Source organism: Aquarana catesbeiana, linkage group LG06 (assembly GCF_042186555.1).
Source record: "Aquarana catesbeiana isolate 2022-GZ linkage group LG06, ASM4218655v1, whole genome shotgun sequence".
NCBI lineage: Eukaryota > Metazoa > Chordata > Amphibia > Anura > Ranidae > Aquarana > Aquarana catesbeiana.
Genome location: NC_133329.1, coordinates 192502910 through 192523676, shown reverse-complemented (window position 1 = coordinate 192523676; position 20767 = coordinate 192502910). Strand labels below are relative to the sequence as shown.

The 20767-nt window shown below is 44.2% G+C and overlaps 1 protein-coding gene across 3 annotated transcripts in view; it reads left to right on the top strand.

The window, feature by feature from the left end:
* The window catches only part of RRN3 (RRN3 homolog, RNA polymerase I transcription factor), a 1085194-nt gene that overhangs the window by 1051021 nt on the left and 13406 nt on the right, over nucleotides 1-20767 (top strand). For 2 of the 3 annotated variants that reach the window (XM_073591180.1, XM_073591179.1), the window contains one exon: nucleotides 7985-8069. The exons of the other annotated variant lie outside the window; for it this stretch is intronic. In XM_073591180.1, the coding sequence (XP_073447281.1) occupies nucleotides 7985-8069 (85 nt within the window). The remainder of the gene's footprint in view (nucleotides 1-7984; nucleotides 8070-20767) is intronic. 3 annotated transcript variants of the gene reach the window in all.

Sequence of the window (20767 nt, the reverse complement as noted above, 5' to 3'; positions counted from 1 at the left end):
TGTTTTTAAGGTTGAACTGGATGGACTTGTGTCTTTTTTCAACCTGACTAACTATGTAGCTATGTAACTATGCTTGGGGAGCATCCAGCTGGGACGAAGAACCTGGAAGCGCTCTGAGCGTCGCTTCCGCATGCGCCTGTCCAATTTGGTAGCTGCTTGGATCAAATCCTCCAGAGTAGCAGGGGTCTCCATCCTGGCCAGCTCATCTTTAAGAGCTTCGGACAGCCCCTGACAGAACTGGTACTTGAGAGCAAGTTCGCTCCAGCCGGTATCAGCTGAAACTCAACAGTATAGTCCTCCACCAGCCTATGCCCTTGAGATAAGTTGTGTAAAGTTGCCTCAGCCGTGCCTATGCGTTGGGGGTCATCGTACAGTTGTTGCATACTTTCAAACAAGGTATCCACTGAATTCAACACAGGGATTCTCTGTTCTATCAGGCTGTGGGCCCAAGCTTGTGGTTCATCGGCCAGGAGAAAGATGATAAAACCCACTTTTACTACTTCAGAGGAGAAAGTCCTGGTTTGCAGAGCTAAGTACAAAGAGCAGGCATTTTTGAAGGCTCTGAATTTTTTGCGATCACCAGAGAATCGCTCCGGTGTGGGGACCCTGGATTCAGGGGAGGCCATGATCACCATAGGGTTAGATGAAATTTGAGAAGAGGAGGCCCCGCTGGTGGGTGCAGGGGATGCGGCTGCTGATGTGGGTGCCCTGGAAAGTTGCTGAAGGTGACTGTCTATTTCGGTGTAGCCCTCTTGCTACTTCTGAACTGCATCGGCAAGTGCCGAAACTTGCTGACACAGGATCTCAAGCGGGGAATGCGCTCTGTCAGCCTCGGACATTGCTGGTTTGTACTGTCAGAGAAGTACTTACCGAGGCCAAGTTGCCAAGAGTGGTTCACCCTTGCGACTAAGCGCAGTCCGCCCCCTGGAGGTGGTACAGGGGGTGAATGGCACAAAGAGGCACAGGCTTCCAAGTAGACAGGAGTGGACTTGCGTGGTGATCCTTGTAGGGATGAGCTGCTGTGCAGAGACTGGCAAACAGGATGACTTGCTGGAGGAGAACAAGCAGAAAGTCCAGAACCAGGCTGAGGGTCAAACACAGAAGATCAGTAAATCCAATCACGGGCTGAGGGATGGTGTCTGGGAGACACAAGGCAAGTCCAGGTCACAAGCAGAGGGTCAAGGCAAGGAGACAGGAGGCAAATCCAGGTCACAGGCAGAGGGTCAAACACAGGAGATAGGCGGAATCCGTATAACAAGCCATGGGTCAGGTCCAGGAGAAGAGCAGAGGAGTCAGTAGCAATCCGGTCACAACAGGTAATCAGGCACAGAAAACAGGATCAAGTTTTTACCAGGAAGCTGAAGACAAACCAGCAATTTGTCTGAGCACAAGAGCAACTTTTATTGGCCAGCCCAAGGGTCACGTGTGCATGTACGTGCGCCGTAGCGACAGCGGGCAAATGCGCATGCACCGGAGCGCTGTTCCACCACGCATGTGCGCAGGGACACGGTTGGTGTGACTGGAAGGATTATTCCTCTGACAAGTACACAGAAGCCAGCAGCAAGAGCCCCTCCTCCTCACATAGCACACACCTGTTATCGAATTCTCTTACAGAGAGCCTGGAATATGCACTGTTTATATACAGAGATACAGCCTGAATCTCTCCACTGTTTGCACAGACACAGCCTCCATCTGCCCACTGTTTATACAGAGATCCTGCATGTGCACACTGTGTTTACAGAGACCCTCGATCTGTAGACTGTATAGCTGCCTGCTATGCTTGCTGCAGCTCCCAGATCAGAACATCTGAGCAGAATACCAGGCAGCTCTACAGTCTACAGATCGAGGCTCTCTGTAAACACAGTGTGCACATGCAAGAGGAGGGACAGAGAAAGAGGGGTGGATTGCTGAGGTTGTATCCATCCCCTCTAAACTTTCAAACACAAAATTGACCGTGAAAGATGAAGTGCACGTGCTAGAATAACAAAAGGAGGTAGGAAAGAAAGAACAGCTGATTTGTGATGAATGGTAATATATGTGCTAATTATTTAACCTATCCCATACTTCTTCTTTAAGTATAATGTAAACAAAAAGTAGATCAGCAGCTGTATTACAACACTTATTAAGTATGTGCAACAACATTGTGGATGCATTTTTCTATAGATTAAAAATGGACTGCAATTTCTTAAAAATGACAATCCTCCCGAAATTTCTATACTTACTCATGACCCTCCCCATTTACATCCCCACCTCTTTCCTTAAATTGTTGAATGTGATTTTTGATAAATTCCTATGGACCCAGAAACACCCCAGGCTCAAAACTAGCATGTTAGCCCTCCTCAAAAAAAAAGGAGGACAGGCATTCCCAAACATACAGAAATATCATACTGCAGTTCACCTCACCCGACTAGTGGATTGGCACAGACATGACAAACTAAAAGAATGGGTCATCTTGGAACAATCTACCACTACCCTCCTTTTGAGCCGCTTATCGTGGTGCCCTACTCATGTTCCCTCTTCATTGAAGTCACACACATTGATTGGTCCCTATTGCCCACTCGGCGAGGGCCCTCCAGAAAAGTAATCTCCCCCCTCTCCTTTATAACCAATTATTGTCAAACAAGCGTTCCCACCAGACAAGAGTCCAGGCCCCTTCAGGGACCTTCTTGAACATGATCTCTTTCAAGTGTCTCACTTTTTATCCGCTGGCCTCTGACGGAGACCCTCGCTAATGACATGGGCCCCTTTCGACTGGACTGTTGGAGAGCTACAAAACTTTGTCACTTCCTCCTTGCACTACCAGTTCTGTCAGGTTTTCAGACCCCTCACCAATTTTGAATCTCTCTGCACCACACAAGAACCACTCCAACACACCCTGTCCTCTATATTCTCCCTTGTTTCTCAACCAGAGAAACTCTTAACCAAATGGGAGGAGGACATCAACCCTACATTACCTCCACAGTGATGACATAGGATCCTCTACCTAGCCCAAAAATCCCTCATCTGCACATGCACTCAAGAAACAGACTTCAGGATCCTCACAAGATGGTATAAAACACCCACAAAACTCCAAGGGCAATTTCCCAACTCCATAGACCTATGTTGGCGGTGCAGTTATGCCATGGGCACACTCCTGAACATCTTCTGTCTGGTCATGCCCATGACTCCAATCTAACAGAGGTTAGATTGATCACACAACAATATACTGACTTCAGGGTCCCCGACTGCCCACCGTTTTTTTTCTCCTACATCACACCTCTATCCCTTTTCAAGATGTATAAAACAATCAGAAATTCAACACTTCTTAAATGCAGCCAGGGCTGTTTTTTTGTTCTCTATGGGAATACCACCTCTTATGCTATGCAAATGTTTCTTATATCTGTATGTGTAAACCTCCAAGTGATATTTTAAAATAAAGAATAAAAAAAAAATGCACTGAACTGCATCAGGTGTTAGCCTTAGCCTTCTTAGCCCACAACATACACATTTTATCATAAGAACACTTCTTAGCAGCGATCCTCTGTTTTCAGGCAGAGGGAGCTCCACTGTTAAGCTAATCTTTACAATAGGTGGAGGATTTAGTTATCTAAAGAGCTTGTCCAAATGCCAAGGTGCTTTTTAGGGCCCCTTCCTCAACATTGTAGCAAATATACTGCATTTTCCCTAGCAAGATTTTTATCAAGCTTAACCGCTTCAGCCCCGGAAGATTTTACCCCCTTCCTGACCAGAGCGTTTTTTGAGATTCGGCACTGCGTCGCTTTAACTGACAATTGCGCGGTCGTGCGACGTGTCTCCCAAACAAAATTGACATCCTTTTTTCCCCACAAATAGAGCTTTCTTTTGGTGGTATTTGATCGCGATTTTTATTCTTTGCGCTATAAACAAAATAAGAGCGACAGTTTTGAAAAAAGACGCATTATTTTTTACATTTTTCTATAATAAATATTCCCCAAAAATATATAAAAAAACATTTTTTTCCCTCAGTTTAGGCTGATCATATTCTTCTACATATTTTTGGTAAAGAAAAATCGCAATAAGCGTTTATTGATTGGTTTGAGCAAAAGTTATAGCGTTTACAAAATAGGGGATAGTTTTATGGTATTTTTATTAATAATTTTTTTTTTTTACTAGTAATGGCGGCAATCAGCGATTTTTATTGTGACTGCGACATTATGGTGGACATGTCGGACATTTTTTACACATTTTTGGGACCATTGTCATTTATACAGCAATCAGTGCTATAAAAATGCCTGTTTAAATGACACTGGCAGTGAAAGGGTTAACCACTAGGGGGCGGGGAGGGGTTAAGTATGACCTAGGGGAGTGATTACTAACTGTAGGGGGATGGGCTAGCAGTGTCATTACACTGATCACTGCTCCCGATTACAGATGCTGTTTACATCAGCATCTCCCCGTTCGTCCTCTCCGTGAGGCGATCGTGGGCGACCAGACTCACGGAGCTCCACGCACGCAATGGCATGGCGGGAAATTCAAATGGACGTACCTGTAAGTCCATTTGCCCAGCCATGCTGTTCTGCCGACGTACATCGGCGTGCGCCGGTCGGGAAGGGGTTAAAGCAGAGCTCCACACAAAAGGGGAAGCTTGTTTACCTACCCCCCCTCTCCGCTGCCTTATTTTGCACCTTTCACCTGGTTTTGACAGGTACCTACTCCAGCTGCCAGCTGATCTTGCCACTGCGAAGTCAGATGGAAGTTCGCCCCCCTCCTCTTCCCCCCATCGACAGGCCATTTACAAAGCGCAACGCACTTCATGCATGCACAGTAGGGAACCGGCTGTGAAGCCACAAGGCTTTACTGCCAGTTTCCCTTAGCGGAGATGGTGGCGGAAGCATCCGTCAGCCGATTGAAAAATCAGCTGGGGTGAAGACACTGCTGGATTCGTGGACAGGTGTCCTACTTCTAAAAGTCAGCAGCTACAATATTTGTAGCTGCTGACTTAAATTTTTTTCTGAAGGAGCCTGGATCTCCACTTTAATACGCAAGAAACAATGTTTAGTCTTTTGGCTCTATCGCTGTTTTCCTCTTTATCTGTCTGTTTTCAGCACAAATATGTGGATGTCATGCTATCAGACTCTTCTAGTATACTTGCAATGCTGTCCCACGCAGAGGATGTCCACTTTATTTCCTTACTTCAGCACCACTGGTTCCACAGAAGCGCACCTTCCTGACTCCAGACACTCTATTTTGTCGACATAACCGTGTTCCTTATTGAATTACCACATTTACAATATCCAGTACTCCTAACCCAATATACATTTTAACCACTTGTCCACTGGGCACTTCTACCCCCTGCCTAACTAGGCCAATTTTCAGCTTTCGGTGCTCTCACATTTTAAATGACACTCAGTCATGCAACACTGTATCCGTATGAAATGTTTGTTTGTTTTTTCACACAAATAGAGCTTTCTTTTGGTGGTGTTTAATCACTACTGGGTTTATTTTTGCGATATAAATGCAAAAAAGAAAAGTTGTTAAAAATGTTTGCAAACTAGTAATTTTTCTTCAGAAATTTTGGCAAAAATTTATCCTGCTACATATCTTTGGTAAAAAAAAAACAAATTCATTGTATATTATTTGGTCTTTGTGAAAGTTATAGAGTCTATACGCTATCATTGCAATCAGTGAAAATTGATCACACCTGATGTACTGACGGCCTATCTAATTTCTTGAGACAGTAACAAGCCAGGGCAGTACAAATACCCCCCAAACAACCCCTTTTTGGAAAGTAGACATTCCAAGGTATTTAGTAAGAGGCATGGTGAGTTTTTTTAAGTTAATTTTTTTCCCACAATTCTTTGCAAAATAAAGTTTTTTTTTACTTTTTTTTTTCACAAAATTGTCATATTAACAGGTTATTTTTCTCGCACAACATATGCATACTTGCAACTACATCTCAAAACACATTCTGCTACTACTGAGTATGGCGATATCACATGTGTGAGACTTTCACAGCCTGGCCACATAGAGAGGCCCAACATGCAAGGAGAACTGTCATTTGCTCTGACATGCACTGTGAGCTGTAAGATCTTATATAGACAGGTGTGTGGCTTTCCTAATCAAGTCCAATCAGTATAATCACTGGACTCAAATGAAGGTGTAGAACCATCTCAAGGATGATCAGAAGAAATGGACAGCACCTGAATATATGAGTGTCACAGCAAAGGGTCTGAATACTTAGGACCATGTGATATTTCAGTTTTTCTTTTTTAATAAATCTGCAAAAATGTCAATAATTCTGTGTTTTTCTGTCAATATGGGGTGCTGTGTGTACATCAATGAGGAAAAAAAATGAACTTAAATGATTTTAGCAAATGGCTGCAATATAACAAAGAGTGAACAATTTAAGGGGGTCTGAATACTTTCTGTCCCCACTGTATAACTCTTAATATGGGCATTCCAGGAAGTTCAATCTAAGAGACGACTGTCTATTGCTTAACGAAGTTGCTTTTGTGTGAATAAGTAAATGGTGTTAATCTTGTCTGAGGCAGTTTTCCCTCACCTATTATTAAGTGTGGTAATGAACTCACCTGTTGTCTGCTAGGGGAGGTGTTGACACTCAGAACAATGTGTATTGGGACCTCGTTGTGTAACCGTTGTGTGATGTTGTGGGTGGATTCGGGTCATTGTTCATGTGGCACCTGCAGTATTCTTAAGTGTATAAAAAGAGCCAGCATTTGTTTCAATAAAGAGTGATTCCTGTTTGAGCCTTGTCTCGTACTTGAGGGGGGGGAGAATTATTCATATGGGTTTCTTGTTCAGCTGGTTGGAGTGTTTGGTAGCTGCCTTTGTGTTTGGAAATGGAATGTCCTAAAATGGCTTTAACCCCTTTCATAGCCAGGGTGCCGTTACAACTATCTATTACACTTTTGTATGGCACTGTAGTGGCACTGATGGGCATGAATGAGCAATGATGTGGCACGGATGAGGTATGGATGGGCACTGATGAGGGATGGATGAGCACTGACGTGGTATGGATCAGCATGGATGAGCACTGATGAGGCATGGATCAGCGCCGTGGGCACTCCAGATCGAGCCACTCGTGCTGCTGCACTGACTCCTTCCTCTCCCTACACGATGTACCGATCAGTGTGCGAAGAGGAGAGAGCTGAACCGGTGATCACAGACACTTCCGGGAGGGCACCCGGGGGGGTCATAGTATGCCCTCCCAGAACCAGCCACGCTGTAGCGTTCATTCGGCTATGGCCCGGTGAGCAAATGGTTAATCATGCCACATCTTAAATGCACCATTATACAAAATATCTAGCATTAAATAGTTTTCTATTTTTTCTACTTTGTAACTTTTTTATTTACAGTTCTGATATTGTTTTTGTATAATTTGTTTGTAGCCTTGAGGAATGGGATATATTGAACGCCTGAAATGTATGGGATATACTGTACAAACAATGATATATATCATCTTTGAATAAAAAAAAACATTTGCCATTATATGGTTTGGAATAGATAGTTTGTTGTACCACGCTTTGTTTTCCACTGAATGCCTTTTTTGGGCCATGATGTGTTGTGCATGTGAGTAGCAAGACATGACATTGTCTGTTTTTTGTTTTTTTTTCTCTAGTCATACTAGAGAGATTTGTGGTGCATGAGCCCTGAATGTGCAAAATGTGCAAGAACCATTTAGTTCTGCTGACAGGATACAGGTGTGATTCTGCAAAGTAAGGAAGAAGTGGAACTCTGATGGGGAGAGCAGAGAAGGAGATGGTGCATACTTGCCGAGGGTGAAAAGTCTGTGAGGATGCCTGCATTTGTTCTCTGTAGTAAGAGATACATAATGTAAACAGTGGGGCAGCAGTTTACTGTAGGACAGAATGTGGGAGTGAGCTTCATTGCCTTTTCTTCAGAAGGAGCCAAACCATTTATGTTGGCAATTACTCAAATTATGTTGTGTCTGTATCTGGTTGTTTTTATTTTTTTAACTTTCACTGCTAATTTTTGTTTTGAACAGGTGTAAGAAGGTTATAGATCCTATTTATCAGCTTTGGGAGGAATCCAATGTTGAAGAATTTAAAAGCCCAAAGAAACTGGTTCAGGTTGTGTATTGTATTTATCATGTCTTTATTACATTAGCAAAAAGTGGTTTTGAGGTTACTTTGAATTATTGATTTGAATATAATTTTTTTTATAATAAAGCAGTGTCCTCTTTCGTGTGTTAGCCATTTTTTCATTCTATTACCCATTTTTACAAAGGCTTTTTTTTTATGTATTTTGAACAAATTTTAAATTGAGAAAACTAATTGATAAAGTATTGTTTTTCCATTAAACTTTACTCTTTTTTACCATGTAACAAATTGTTTACCTAAATTTTCAGTTAACTCTCCAGTAATTATGTGAGCTCATTGTATAATCAATAAGAATGATCTACTCCTTAAAGAGGTTGAAAACCTCCGAAAAAAATTTAAAAAAAAAACCCTGCAAGACAAGGGCATAATGAGCTAGTATGCATCGCATACTAGCTCATTATGAAATACTTACCTTAGGGCAAGTGCCACCCGCACTCTGCTTCCACGGTCGACATCTTTCCCAAAGTTACTCCCGGGTTCGTGGACTTTGGCGCTGCGATTGGCCAGAGCCACGATTATGTCACTCATGCGCGTGGGTGCCGACTGACACGGCACGGGTCCTGAAGAAATGCACGAGCGGGCCGTTCCTTCAGTGCACATGCACCGATGACGTCGGCAGCTTTGCACCGTTTAGGAGATAATGAATATCTCCTAAACGGTGCAAGTTTAGGAGATATTTACAGTACCTACAGGTAAGCCTTACCATAGGCTTACCTGTAGGTACAATTAAAGTGTAAGTTCACCGTTACAGAAAAATCTGTAAGGTGAATTTACATAGAACCCCCTCCTCACCCCCGTTGACCTGGAGCGTGGCGTTTTCCCGTTATGAGTCCTTGTAGTCCTTGTCTCACCTATATGGGGCTTAGAAATCCCCTTGGCTTTCTCTCTTTTTCCCAGCTGATAGGACGGCTCTGTGGGTTCTGATCAGTCAGCGCCACCCATGTGGCGACGCCGACCAATTAGAATGATCCTAAGCGTACCTCCTGACGGGGTACATTTTGGAGATTAAGCCGATGGGGGGGGTAAAGCCCCGGACTGGTGAGGCGGCTATACCAGGGCTCATAATGGGAGATCGCCACGCTCCAGGTCAGCGGGACTGGGGGGAGGGGGTGAGGAGGGGGTCCTGTGTAAGTTCACCTTACAGATTTTTCTGTAAAGGTTAACTTACCCTTTAAAGAGGAAGACTTTACTTCCTCTTTAAGCCTTCTTTTCTGTTTAATTTACTAGTGTTCACAAATAGATCCAGAACCATTTTCCTTTATTGTTTACTGTACATTATATGTATGTGTTTGGAAAACATTAAAGGAGAAGTAGGGCCAAAGCTCTTTTAGCCCTACTTCTCTTGGGAATGAAGGAGTGCACTTCGATCTGCACTCTTGTGGCCCGTATTCAGTCAATTCAGGCTCTGGAGAGATTGGGTGGCACAGTGGTGTAGTGGGTAGCACTTTTGCCAAGCAGTAAAAAGGGTCGCTGGTTCGAATCCCAACCACGATACTATCTGCCTGGAGTTTGCATGTTCTCCCTGTGCCTGCGTGGGTTTCCTCCAGGTACTACGGTTTCCTCCCACACTCCAAAGACATGCTGGTAGGTTAATTGGCTTCTGTCTAAATTGGCCCTAGTATATGAATGTGAGATAGGGACATTAGATTGTAAGCTTCTTGAGGGTAGGGACCGATGTGAATGTACAATGTATATGTAAAATCGCAACGTAAATTTATGGCTATATAAGTACCTTAAATAATAATAATAGGCCCAACTCCCCCACATTATTAGAGGGGCAGGCTGAAGGCCGAGAACTGAGCAATCAGTGGTCTTTTAATGCTTAATGCTCAGGGACAGATGCAGCATTGGATCACTGCTGCAACCCCCTAGGTGAGTATGGGTGTTTGTTTTCTTTCTCGTACATCACGGGACACAGAGCCTTAGTAATTACTGATGGGTTATGTAGTATCACAAGGTGAATGGACACTGGTCACACCCTAAACAGGAAGTTCAACCCCCTATATAACCCCTCCCCTTACTGGGGATACCTCAGTTTTTTCGCCAGTGTCTTAGGTGTTGGTCACGAATAAGATGTGCTGTGCTGAGCTCCAAAGGAATATCCTACACTGGGGCAAGCCATGCAACCGGATCCATTCAAAGTGCTTTTTCAGGCCAAATTGGATGGTACCCGGGCCTCGTGTCAGAAGAAACGAGGTTTTACCTGTAACGCTTCTCTTTTTAGAGAGCCGGACCCCAGGATCCAGTATTTGTTTTTTTCAGCCATATCCCTGGCGGGGTGCTTTACGGGGCCAGAACTGCGTATCCTCCTTTTCAAGGGGGCCCCAGTCTCTGAAGGTTTTTTCAAATGGAGCCCACCGTGAGAGGTGAAGATTGGGTCTGTTTAAACAGAACCCTGCAGCTGGATAAGGTAAGAGAGACTCCTCAAGAATTTTTTTAATCTAGTAGGTTTTCTCCTTTAAGTAAATGTATGCTATGCATATAGTCGCCACCGGGGGCTGCCAAGAGCACATACCTTTTCATGCTTGTTCTGTCTGTCTCAGTGTCCATGCTGTACGCTTCTCCAGCCAGGCTCCAGGTAGGATAGGTTGGGGGGTTCTCCCCTTCAGGGATAATCCCCCCATGGCTTAGGGGGGCCGGGGTGAGCCTGAGCAAGCAGCGGTAGTATACCGCACCACCCACTGCCGCTACCGCCATTCCTGGCAGGTTCCCATCCACCGGCCCTTCTCTCTCCTCCACCCCAGCCTCCCCTCCATGCTTGTCCCGAGGATCGGAGCCTCGGCATGCATGGGAAAGCACATGTTTTTGAAAAAAAATGAGGAGAGGGGTGGTCGGAGGAGGGGGGGCAGAGCGTTAATGCAACGTCCAGCGTGATTAGATGCCCACATCACTGGCTATACAGGCTATAAAGTGCACTCTCTTTTTAGGTGCACACAGCCTATGGAGGGACACAGAGCTGACGGGCGCATGGGAGGTGGGACACAGGCATTCTCCCAGGCAGCATTTACTTTAAAACACCAGACTGGGCATTGGTAGCAGCGGCAGTTGCTGAACTACATCGCTCAGCAGTCAATGTTTTTTGTGTGATACCTCCACCTTGTTGCTTGGCACTATGGGTAGAAGAGGTACAAATACCCTGAAAACCAGAGGCTCTAGGGGATCTCCCTCAGGCTCTGAGGACCCCCCTTCTGCAGCACCTTCCCCCCCTGAAGGACCTGGGATGGCTGGACAGGATGAGCCGTCTGGGTCAGGGGCTGCATCCGTCTCTGGCACTTCAGCCCCTGTATACATTACGCAGGAGGTTTTTTCCTCAACCATTAATGGATTAGAGGAAAGATTAATGGCCTTAATTGCATCTTCACTCAGTGGAAGAAAACGCACTAGATCTCCCTCTGTTACCCAGGACCCTCAAGTAGAGGAACTCTGGGAAAAAGGAGAGGAATCCCTCTCAGAGCATCGGGATGGGACTGATGATTCCTCTTCTGAGGAATCAAGTGGAGAGGGACCCTCTTCAGCTTCTCAGGATGAGAGGGTGTTAGTGCAAATTCTTGCTGGATTGGTCCACTCCACATTTAAGTTGCCCGTATCTGAGTCCGTTAACCACTTGACAACTGGGCACTTAAACCCCCTTCCTAACCAGACCAATTTTCAGCTTTTGGTGCTCTCACATTTTGAATGACAATTACTCAGTCATGCAACACTATATCTATATGAAATTTTTGTCCTTTTTTTCACACAAATAGAGCTTTATTTTTGGTGGTATTTAATCACCGCTGGGTTATTTATTTTTTGCGCTATAAAAGAAAAAAGACCAAAAAATCTGTAAAAAAAATGAATTTTTCTTCATTTCTGTTATAAAATTTTGCAAATTAGTAATTTTTCTTCATATATTTTGGCCAAAATTTATACCACTACATATCTTTGGTAAAAATAACCCAAATCAGTGGATATTATTTGGTCTTTGTGAAAGTTATAGAGTCCAAAAGCTATGGTGCGAATATCTGAAAATTGATCACACCTGAAGTACTGACGGCCTATCTAATTTCTTGAGACTCTAACATGCCAGAAAAGTACAAATACCCCCAAATAACCCCTTTTTGGAAAGAAGACATTCCAAGGCATTTAGAAAGATGCATGGTGAGTTTTTTGAAGTTGTCATTTTTTCCCACAATTCTTTGCAATATCAAGTTTTTTTTTTTACTTTTTTTTTTTTCACAAAATTGTCATATTAGCAGGTTATTTCTCACACACCGCATATGCATACTACAAATTACACCCCAAAACACATTCTGCTATTACTCCCGAGTACGGCGATACCACATGTGAGAGACTTTTACACAGCGTGGCCACATACAGAGGCCCAACATGCAGGGGAGCACCTTCAGGCATTCTGGAGTGCCCAGGCCAATTCTGACATTTCTCTCCTACATATAAAAATCATCATTTATTAGCTAGAAAATTACATAGAACCCCAAAACATTATATATGTTTCTTTAGCAAAGACCCTAGAGAATACAATGGCTGTCGTTGCAACTTTTTATCTCGCACGATATTTGCGCAGCAATTTTTTTAACGCTTTTTTTGAAAAAAAAAACTGTTTTGTGCTTTACAAAAACCAAAACAGTAAATTTAGCCCAATGTTTCTGCATAATGTGAAAGATGAAGTTACGCCGAGTAAATAGATACCCAACATGTCACCTTTCAAAATTGCACGCACTTGTGGAATGGCGCCAAACTTTGCTAATCAAAAATCCCTATAGGCGACGCTTTAAAATTTTTTACTGGTTACATGTTTTGAGTTACAGAGGAGGTCTAGGGCCAAAATTATTGCTCTCGCTCTACCGATCGCAGCGATACCTCACATGTGTGGTTTGAACACCGTTTTCATATGTGGGCGGGACTTACGTATGCGTTCGCTTCTGCATGCGAGCACACAGGGACAGGGGCACTTTAAAAAAAAATTATTTTTTTTATTGTTCATTTTAGTTTGATGCTTTTTTCCAAAAAAAATTTTTTTTGACCACTTTTATTCCTATTACAAGGAATGTAAACATCCCTTGTAATAGGAATATGGCATGACAGGTCCTCTTTACAGTGAGATATAGGGTCAATAAGACCCCACATCTCACCTCTAGGCTGGGAAGCCTGAAATTAAAAAAAAAAAAAACGATCCTGGTTTTGATCGTTGCGGTGAGTCGGTAGAAGCACCGGAGGGTGGCGGGACATCCCCTCTCGCCTCCCGTAAGAACGATCAAGCAGTGGAACAGCCGCTATGATCATTCTTATGGTGTAGGGAATTGCCAGCTGAAAAAGCTGATATCTGAATGATGCCTGTAGCTGCAGGTTTTATTAAGATATCCCCGCACAAAGTCAAGGACGTTGTATGATGGCCGGCGGGCGGGAAGTGGTTAAAACGCATTATTTTTTTTTAACACAAAGTTGTCCATTTATACAATATTTCTAACACATAACATGTACATACCAAAAATGACCCCCCAAAATAGATTCTCCTACTCCTCCTGAGTACGGCGATACCACATGTGTGAGACTTCCACAGCCTGGCCACATACAGAGGCCGAGTACAGCCGAGCATGGCTCAGCATGGCTGGGTATGGCGGGGTATTGCAGAGTATGGCGGGGTATTGCAGAGTATGGGGGGTATGGCAGGGTATTGCAGAGTATGGCAGGGTATTGCAGAGTATGGCTGGGTATTGCAGAGTACTGCGGGGCATTGCAGTGTACTGCGGGGTATTGCAGTGTACTGCGGGGTATTGCAGAGTACTACGGGGTATTGCAGAGTACTGCGGGGTATTGCAGGGTACTGCGGGGTATTGCAGTGTACTGCGGGGTATTGCAGAGTACTGCGAGGTATTGCAGAGTACTGCGGGGTATTGCAAAGTACTGCGGGGTATTGCAAAGTACTGCGGGGTATTGCAGAGTATTGTGGGGGTATTGCAGAGTAATGTGGGGCATTGCAGAGTATTGCACAGCATTGCAGAGTAGTGGGGATGGCTGAGCATGGATGGCTGGATGTCTCTGTGCAGCGCTGTGGGCACTACACATCCAGCCAACAGCGCTGCAGCCATCCATCCCCCTCTCCACTCACAGTGTACCGATCGGTACACAGGAGGGGAGGAGAGGAACCGGCGTCATCAGATGATGCCGGTCTGTTTACATGTGATCGCGCGGACAAAAGAAGTCCTGGGGGAAGAAGCCGACTAGACGCTAAAGCCTCTTTATGAAGGAGCGCCCCCGCTCGCTCGGGTGGGGGGGAAGACTGCTACAGTTCTCTGGCTCTGGCTCTGGCAGGAAGATTTCCAGGGCTAATTAGTGATCTCCACGGTAACTCTAGGTTACAAACTGGAGTTCCGAGTATTCCCCTCTCCTCGTTTCCTCAGATCAAAAGTCCCCAGAGATCCAGAGAAAAAGCAGTTTCTCCTTTTAGCGTTGGAGCGACTGTTGTCGCAAAAAGTCATTGTGGTGGTTCCCTCGGAAGAGCAGGGATTGGGGTTTTATTCAAACCTTTTCACGGTTCCAAAACCAAATGGAGATGTCAGACCCATTCTGGATTTAAAGGATCTAAACCGATTCCTAAATATTCGATCCTTTCGCATGGAATCAATTCAATCAGTAGTCTCCATCCTACAAGGAGGAGAACTTCTGGCGTCAATAGACATCAAGGATGCGTACCTGCATGTACCCATTTTCCCTGCTCATCAAAAGTACTTGCGTTTCGAAGTAGAAAAACGCCACTTTCAGTTTATAGCCCTGCCTTTCGGGCTAGCCACTGCACCTTGGATGTTTACAAAGTTCTTGGCTCCTCCTCTGGCCAGATTAAGGGCCCAAGGTATAGCAGTAATAGCATACCTAGACGACCTGCTCTTGATAGACCGGTCGGTAGCCTGTCTGGACCAGAACTTGGTCACCACAGTCAACTACTTGGATTACCTAGGTTGGATTCTCAACTTAGAAAAGTCTTCCTTAAAACCAGTAAGAAGACTAGAGTATTTGGGCCTGGTCATAGATACAAGCCAAAAGAAGGTATTTTTACCTCAGGCAAAGATCAGTGCCTTAAAAGAACTGATTCAGGTAGTCAGGACAAAGAAGGGTCCTTCTATCCGCCTTTGTATGAGGCTGCTGGGAAAGATGGTGGCTTCATTCGAAGCAGTTCCCTATGCTCAGTTTCATTTGAGACTGCTGCAACACAATATCCTGTCTGCCTGGAACAAGAAAGTGCAGGCATTAGATTTTCCAATGCGTCTGTCTCCTACAGTACGTCAGAGCCTCAGTTGGTGGTTAATACCCGAAAACCTGCAAAAAGGGAAGTCCTTTTTACCGGTTACCTGGACAGTGGTAACAACGGATACCAGTCTTTCGGGTTGGGGAGCAGTTCTGGAACAGTCTGCGGTCCAAGGGGAATGGTCCAAAATCGAGAGGACCTTACCCATCAACATTCTGGAGATCCGTGCGGCGTATCTAGCCCTAAAGGCCTGGACTCTCAGGCTACAGGGTTGCCCTATCAGGATCCAGTCCGACAATGCCACAGCAGTGGCTTATATCAATCATCAAAGAGGCACCAGGAGTCGTGCAGCACAGAGAGAAGTGAACCAGATTTTAGCCTGGGCAGAAAAGCATGTGCCATGCATATCGGCAGTTTTCATTCCGGGGATAGAGAACTGGCAAGCGGACTATTTGAGTCGCCAGCGGTTAATCCCAGGGGAATGGTCTCTTCACCTCACCCTGACGTCTTTTGGGCCATATACCAAAGATGGGGGGTTCCAGATGTAGATCTCTTTGCATCCAGATTCAACAAAAAGACCGACAAGTTTGTGGCAAGAACAAAGGATCCTCTTGCATGTGGGACAGATGCGTTGGTGATTCCGTGGCATCGGTTCTCGCTGATTTATGCATTCCCTCCTATTCTGCTACTGCCATGACTCCTTCGCAGGATCAGGCAGGAAAAGAAGTTGGTACTTCTGGTGGCCCCAGCTTGGCCCAGAAGAGCTTGGTATGCAGAAATAGTAAGGATGACAGTAGGTTCCCCGTGGACCCTACCGTCACGTCCAGACCTGTTATCTCAAGGTCCAGTGTTCCATCCTGCCTTACAAACGCTAAATTTGACGGTTTGGCTATTGAAACCCACGTTCTGAAGAGTCGTGGGCTTTCAGGTCCTGTGATCTCTACCTTGATCAATGCAAGGAAGCCAGCTTCCAGAGTGATTTATCATAAAGCCTGGAAAACTTAGGTATCCTGGTGTGAATCCAGGGGTTGGCATCCCAGAAAATATGTAATAGGTAGAATTCTTGACTTTCTACAAATGGGATTAGAGATGAAGCTGGCCTTGAGTACCATCAAGGGCCAGGTCTCGACCTTATCAGTATTATTTAAACGGCCACTTGCTTCACATTCTTTGGTCCGAAACTTTATGCAGGGGGTGATGCGTCTTAATCCTCCGGTTAAGGCGCCCCTAAACCCCTGGGACTTAAATTTTGGTTCTGTCAGTTTTACAGAAACAGCCTTTTGAATCAATACGTCAAATTCCCTTGGTCTTGTTGACAAGAAAGTTCATTTTTCTGGTAGCCATTTCTTCTGCTAAAATTAGTCAGAATTAGCAGCTCTTTCCTGTAAAGAGCCTTATTTAATCTTGCATAAGGATAGAGTGGTATTGCGCCCTCATCCTAGCTTTCTACCAAAAGTGTTTTCAGATTTTCATCTAAACCAAGATATTGTTCTACCTTCCTTTTTTCCAGACCCCTGTTCTACAGTAGAAAGGTCACTACATTCTTTGGATGTAGTAAGAGCAGTCAAGGCCTATCTGGAAGCAACTGCTCAAATTCGCAAAACGGATGTTTTGTTCGTACGGCCAGAAGGTCCCAATAGAGGACAGGCAGCGTCAAAATCTACTATTTCTTTTTTTTTTTAAAGATATTTTATTGAATTTTAACAGGTATACAGATATCAATTCAGAAGTACTTATAACAAATACAGTGAGTAGAATCAGGTATACAGTTATAATATGATATAAGAAGCAATAACAGATATGTTGTTTCAATATATGCCGTACCTTTAAAAAAGGCACAGGGTTAAAGCTTCATAGACATCTTTTTTTATTCTTAATTCCTTGTGAAATCAGTAGGTTGGGAACAATTTGACTGAATGTAGATTTAAGGATGGTTACATTTATTCTCTCGGAATGTGGGGTATAAAATGAAGGGTTAGAGTATGTAATATGATTGTGTGTATTGAACATTAACCGACCAAGGTAATCCCTTACCTCCGGACACCCCTGAGGGGATCTATCTGTGTCCGGTGGAGGGGAATATAGATGTAAATTCAGTGTGCAGGTTGGAACGGTCTACCGTACCATGCATAAAAAGCCCACGTGGTGTAAAAGGAAGTATCACCGTATAGAAGGTACAGGACTTTGAGAGGCCTGATACCTTTTACACTCCGTGATTGGTGTAAGTCTATTTATGTGCAGATCCAGTGAGCCTTCATGCAAGGTAGATGTCGCTTTGGTCATTGGAATACTGGAGAGGCACTGTTGGTGAGGGGGGAGGGTTTGTAGATGGGGGAGGAAGGGGCAAAGGGTGGAGGTCAAGGGTATCTTGTAAGCTGATTGGTTCATGGTTTTCTAATTCACTGTGGAGGGGTCGATGGCAGAAGTATTCAAAGCTTGTGACTCAGCATAGTGTGACCAGCAAGCCCAAATTTTGCTATATTTTGATGTGGCTTGGTGTATGAGGTTTCCATTTCGGCCACTCTATTTACTCTCTGTATCCATTCTATGATCATGGGGGGAGAGCTTTGTCTCCAATGCACTGGGATACATTGGTTTGCAGCATTAATAAGATGGAGCAGGAGAGATTTTTTTATACTGCAATTGTGTGGTGTAGTAGGAATTGAGCTGGCGTGAAGTCTGGCGTGTAAGTCGTAATCTGGGAGATTAAGCTGTGAATTTCAGTCCAATAGGGTTGGATGAGTGGGCATGACCACCAAATGTGGAGGAACGTGCCGTCTGCTGTGTTACATCTCCAGCATGTAGAGGGAAGGTTGGGGTAAAATTTGTGGATTTTGTCCGGGGTCCTGTACCATTTTGTGAAAATTTTATATCTGTTTTCTTGTGTTGAAACATTAATCGAGCCCTTATGAATGTGATTATAGATGTGTCCCCAGTCTTCAGAAATCAAGTCTAACTGTAGTTCAGTTTCCCATTGTCGTACTATTTTGTCTTCCTTAAGTTTGTGTGTCGAAAATAGCATGGCATATATACTCGAAATCAGGTGTCGCTGTAGTCCCTCACTGTTGCATAAGTGTTCCCTGTGTATAGCAACGGTGGGAGTACAGCTTTGGATGAAATGTCTGATTTGCAGGTATTTGTAGAAAGGGATGTGGTGGTCTGGGAATTTGGAAGACATGGCTTGGTGTGTCATAAGTTGCTCATTGTGAAAAAATTGTCGTATTAAAGGTCGGGGTCTTTGTGGGTCTATCGTTGGGGTGTGTAGAGACAGACCCGGTTCAAAGTCTGGGTTGTCTTCTAAAGGGGTCATGGGTCCAGGTGTGGGTTGTAGTTGTAGGTGTTTGCATGCCGCCTTGAAATTCAGTAGTGTTGCATCAATTAGAGGGTGTGATTTGACGTCCTTTGGAATCTTGTGAGGGTTGATCCAAGGCAAGTGACGCAGTGGGATTGTTATAAACACCTGTTCCAACTGTATCCAGTTTTTGTTGTGGTAATGTAAATGCCAGTCAGCAATTCTTGTTAGATGGCAAGCCCAATGATATTTTTGAATGTCTGGTAGGCCTAATCCTCCCAGAGATTTGGGCAGAGTAAGTCTGGCCCAACTTAGCCTGGGTGTTTTAGAGGTCCAAATTAATGTCCTACAAATCCGTTTGTACGTAGCAAAGAATGAGAATGGTAGTTTTATGGGGATAGCTTGAAACAGATAAAGTAGTCTAGGTAATATGTTCATTTTCAAGATTGCAGTTCTTCCAAACCAAGAAAACGGTCCCGCATGCCATTTTTGTAGGTCGCCCTGTATGGCTTGGAGGACAGGTTGAAAGTTCGTTATGTAGAGGTCAGTCAGTTTATTGGGGATTTTAATTCTGAGGTATGTGATGTTGTGGGGTTCCCAGCAAAAGGGAAAATTGTGTTTGCATTGTGTAATCGTGGTGTCAGGTAAGGTAATGTTCAAAGCTTTTGATTTTGAGAAATTGATTTGTAAGTTAAAGAGGGATTTAAAAAGAGTGAAGTCTTTTAGAAGATTAGGAATAGTATTAATCGGGTCTGTGAGGAAAAGCAGAATGTCATCCGCGTAAGCTGCTACCTTGTATTGTTTGTGGTTTATGTTTAGGCCTTTTATATCTGGGTTTTCTCTGAGTTTACGTAGTAGGGGTTCCATGGTGAGGATAAAAATTAAAGGGGATAATGGACATCCCTGTCTTGTGCCATTGGAGACGGAGAAGGCGCCCCACAGGCAGCCATTTACTCTAATTCTGGCTGTGGGATTGGAATATAGCGCCAGAATCATTTGAAGTAGGTGTGGAGGTATGCCCACAGCATGTAGGGTTGCAGCCATAAAATCCCAAGCCACCCTGTCGAATGCCTTCTCCGCGTCCAAAGATAGAAAGAAGCCTTGTGTAGAGGTCGTAGAAAGCCAATGATGGATATTCAAAGCTTTAATAGCATTGTCCCTAGCTTCCCTGCCAGGGACAAAACCCACTTGGTCCAGAGACACCAGCCTGGGGATTAAGGGTAGAATTCGATTGGCTAAGGTTTTGGCATATAGTTTGACGTCTACATTTAGTAGGGAAATGGGGCGATAGTTGGAAACCGAAGTAGCATCCTTGCCTGGTTTGGGGATAAGGGTGATATGTGCCTCCAGGATATCTTTGCTGGCTATACTGGATGGTGTAAGGTTGTTGAAGGCTTTCACTAATGGGGGATAAGGATGTCAGGAAAGGATTTGTAGTAGTTGACCGTTAGACCATACGGACCGGGGCTCTTACTAGGTTTTAACTATTTTAATGCACTTAAGGTTTCTTCCATTGTTAATGGTAGGTCTAGATTGGCGGCTTCTTCAGCTGTGATGAGTGTGGGAGAGTATTGGCGAAGGAATTCTTGAATAGCTGTTTTGCGATTGTCTGGGGTGGTGGTTAGTTGGGGGGTAGGTATGTTGTATAATTTAGAAAAATATTGTACAAATTGGTCAGTTATTTCCTCTGAATTTTACTATTGCCGTACCTGAGGTGTCTTTGATCGTATGAATAGTTTGCGCAGCTTTTTTAGCTTGTAAGGCTCTGGCTAGTAGCTTTCCTGATTTATTACCGAATTCGTAGAAGTACTTTTGAGATAATGTGTATTTTAGTTTTAAAGTTTTGTGTAATTCTTCTAAAAGTTCTTCTCTGGTGCGTGTCAGTTCCGCCAGAGCCTCTGTAGCCAAAGAAGCTTTATGTTTTTGTTCTAAAGTGTAAATACGGTTAGTTAATTCCACTATTTTCGCTTTCTTACGTTTATTTCTTTTAGCCGCCAGGGAGATGAGGGTGCCCCTAATTACACATTTGTGTGCGGCCCATATGACCTCTGGGGGAGAGTCTCCTTGTACGTTTTCTGAGAAATATTGGGCTAGATTTTGAGATACGGACTGTGTTATTTCTGAGTCAGTGAGTAG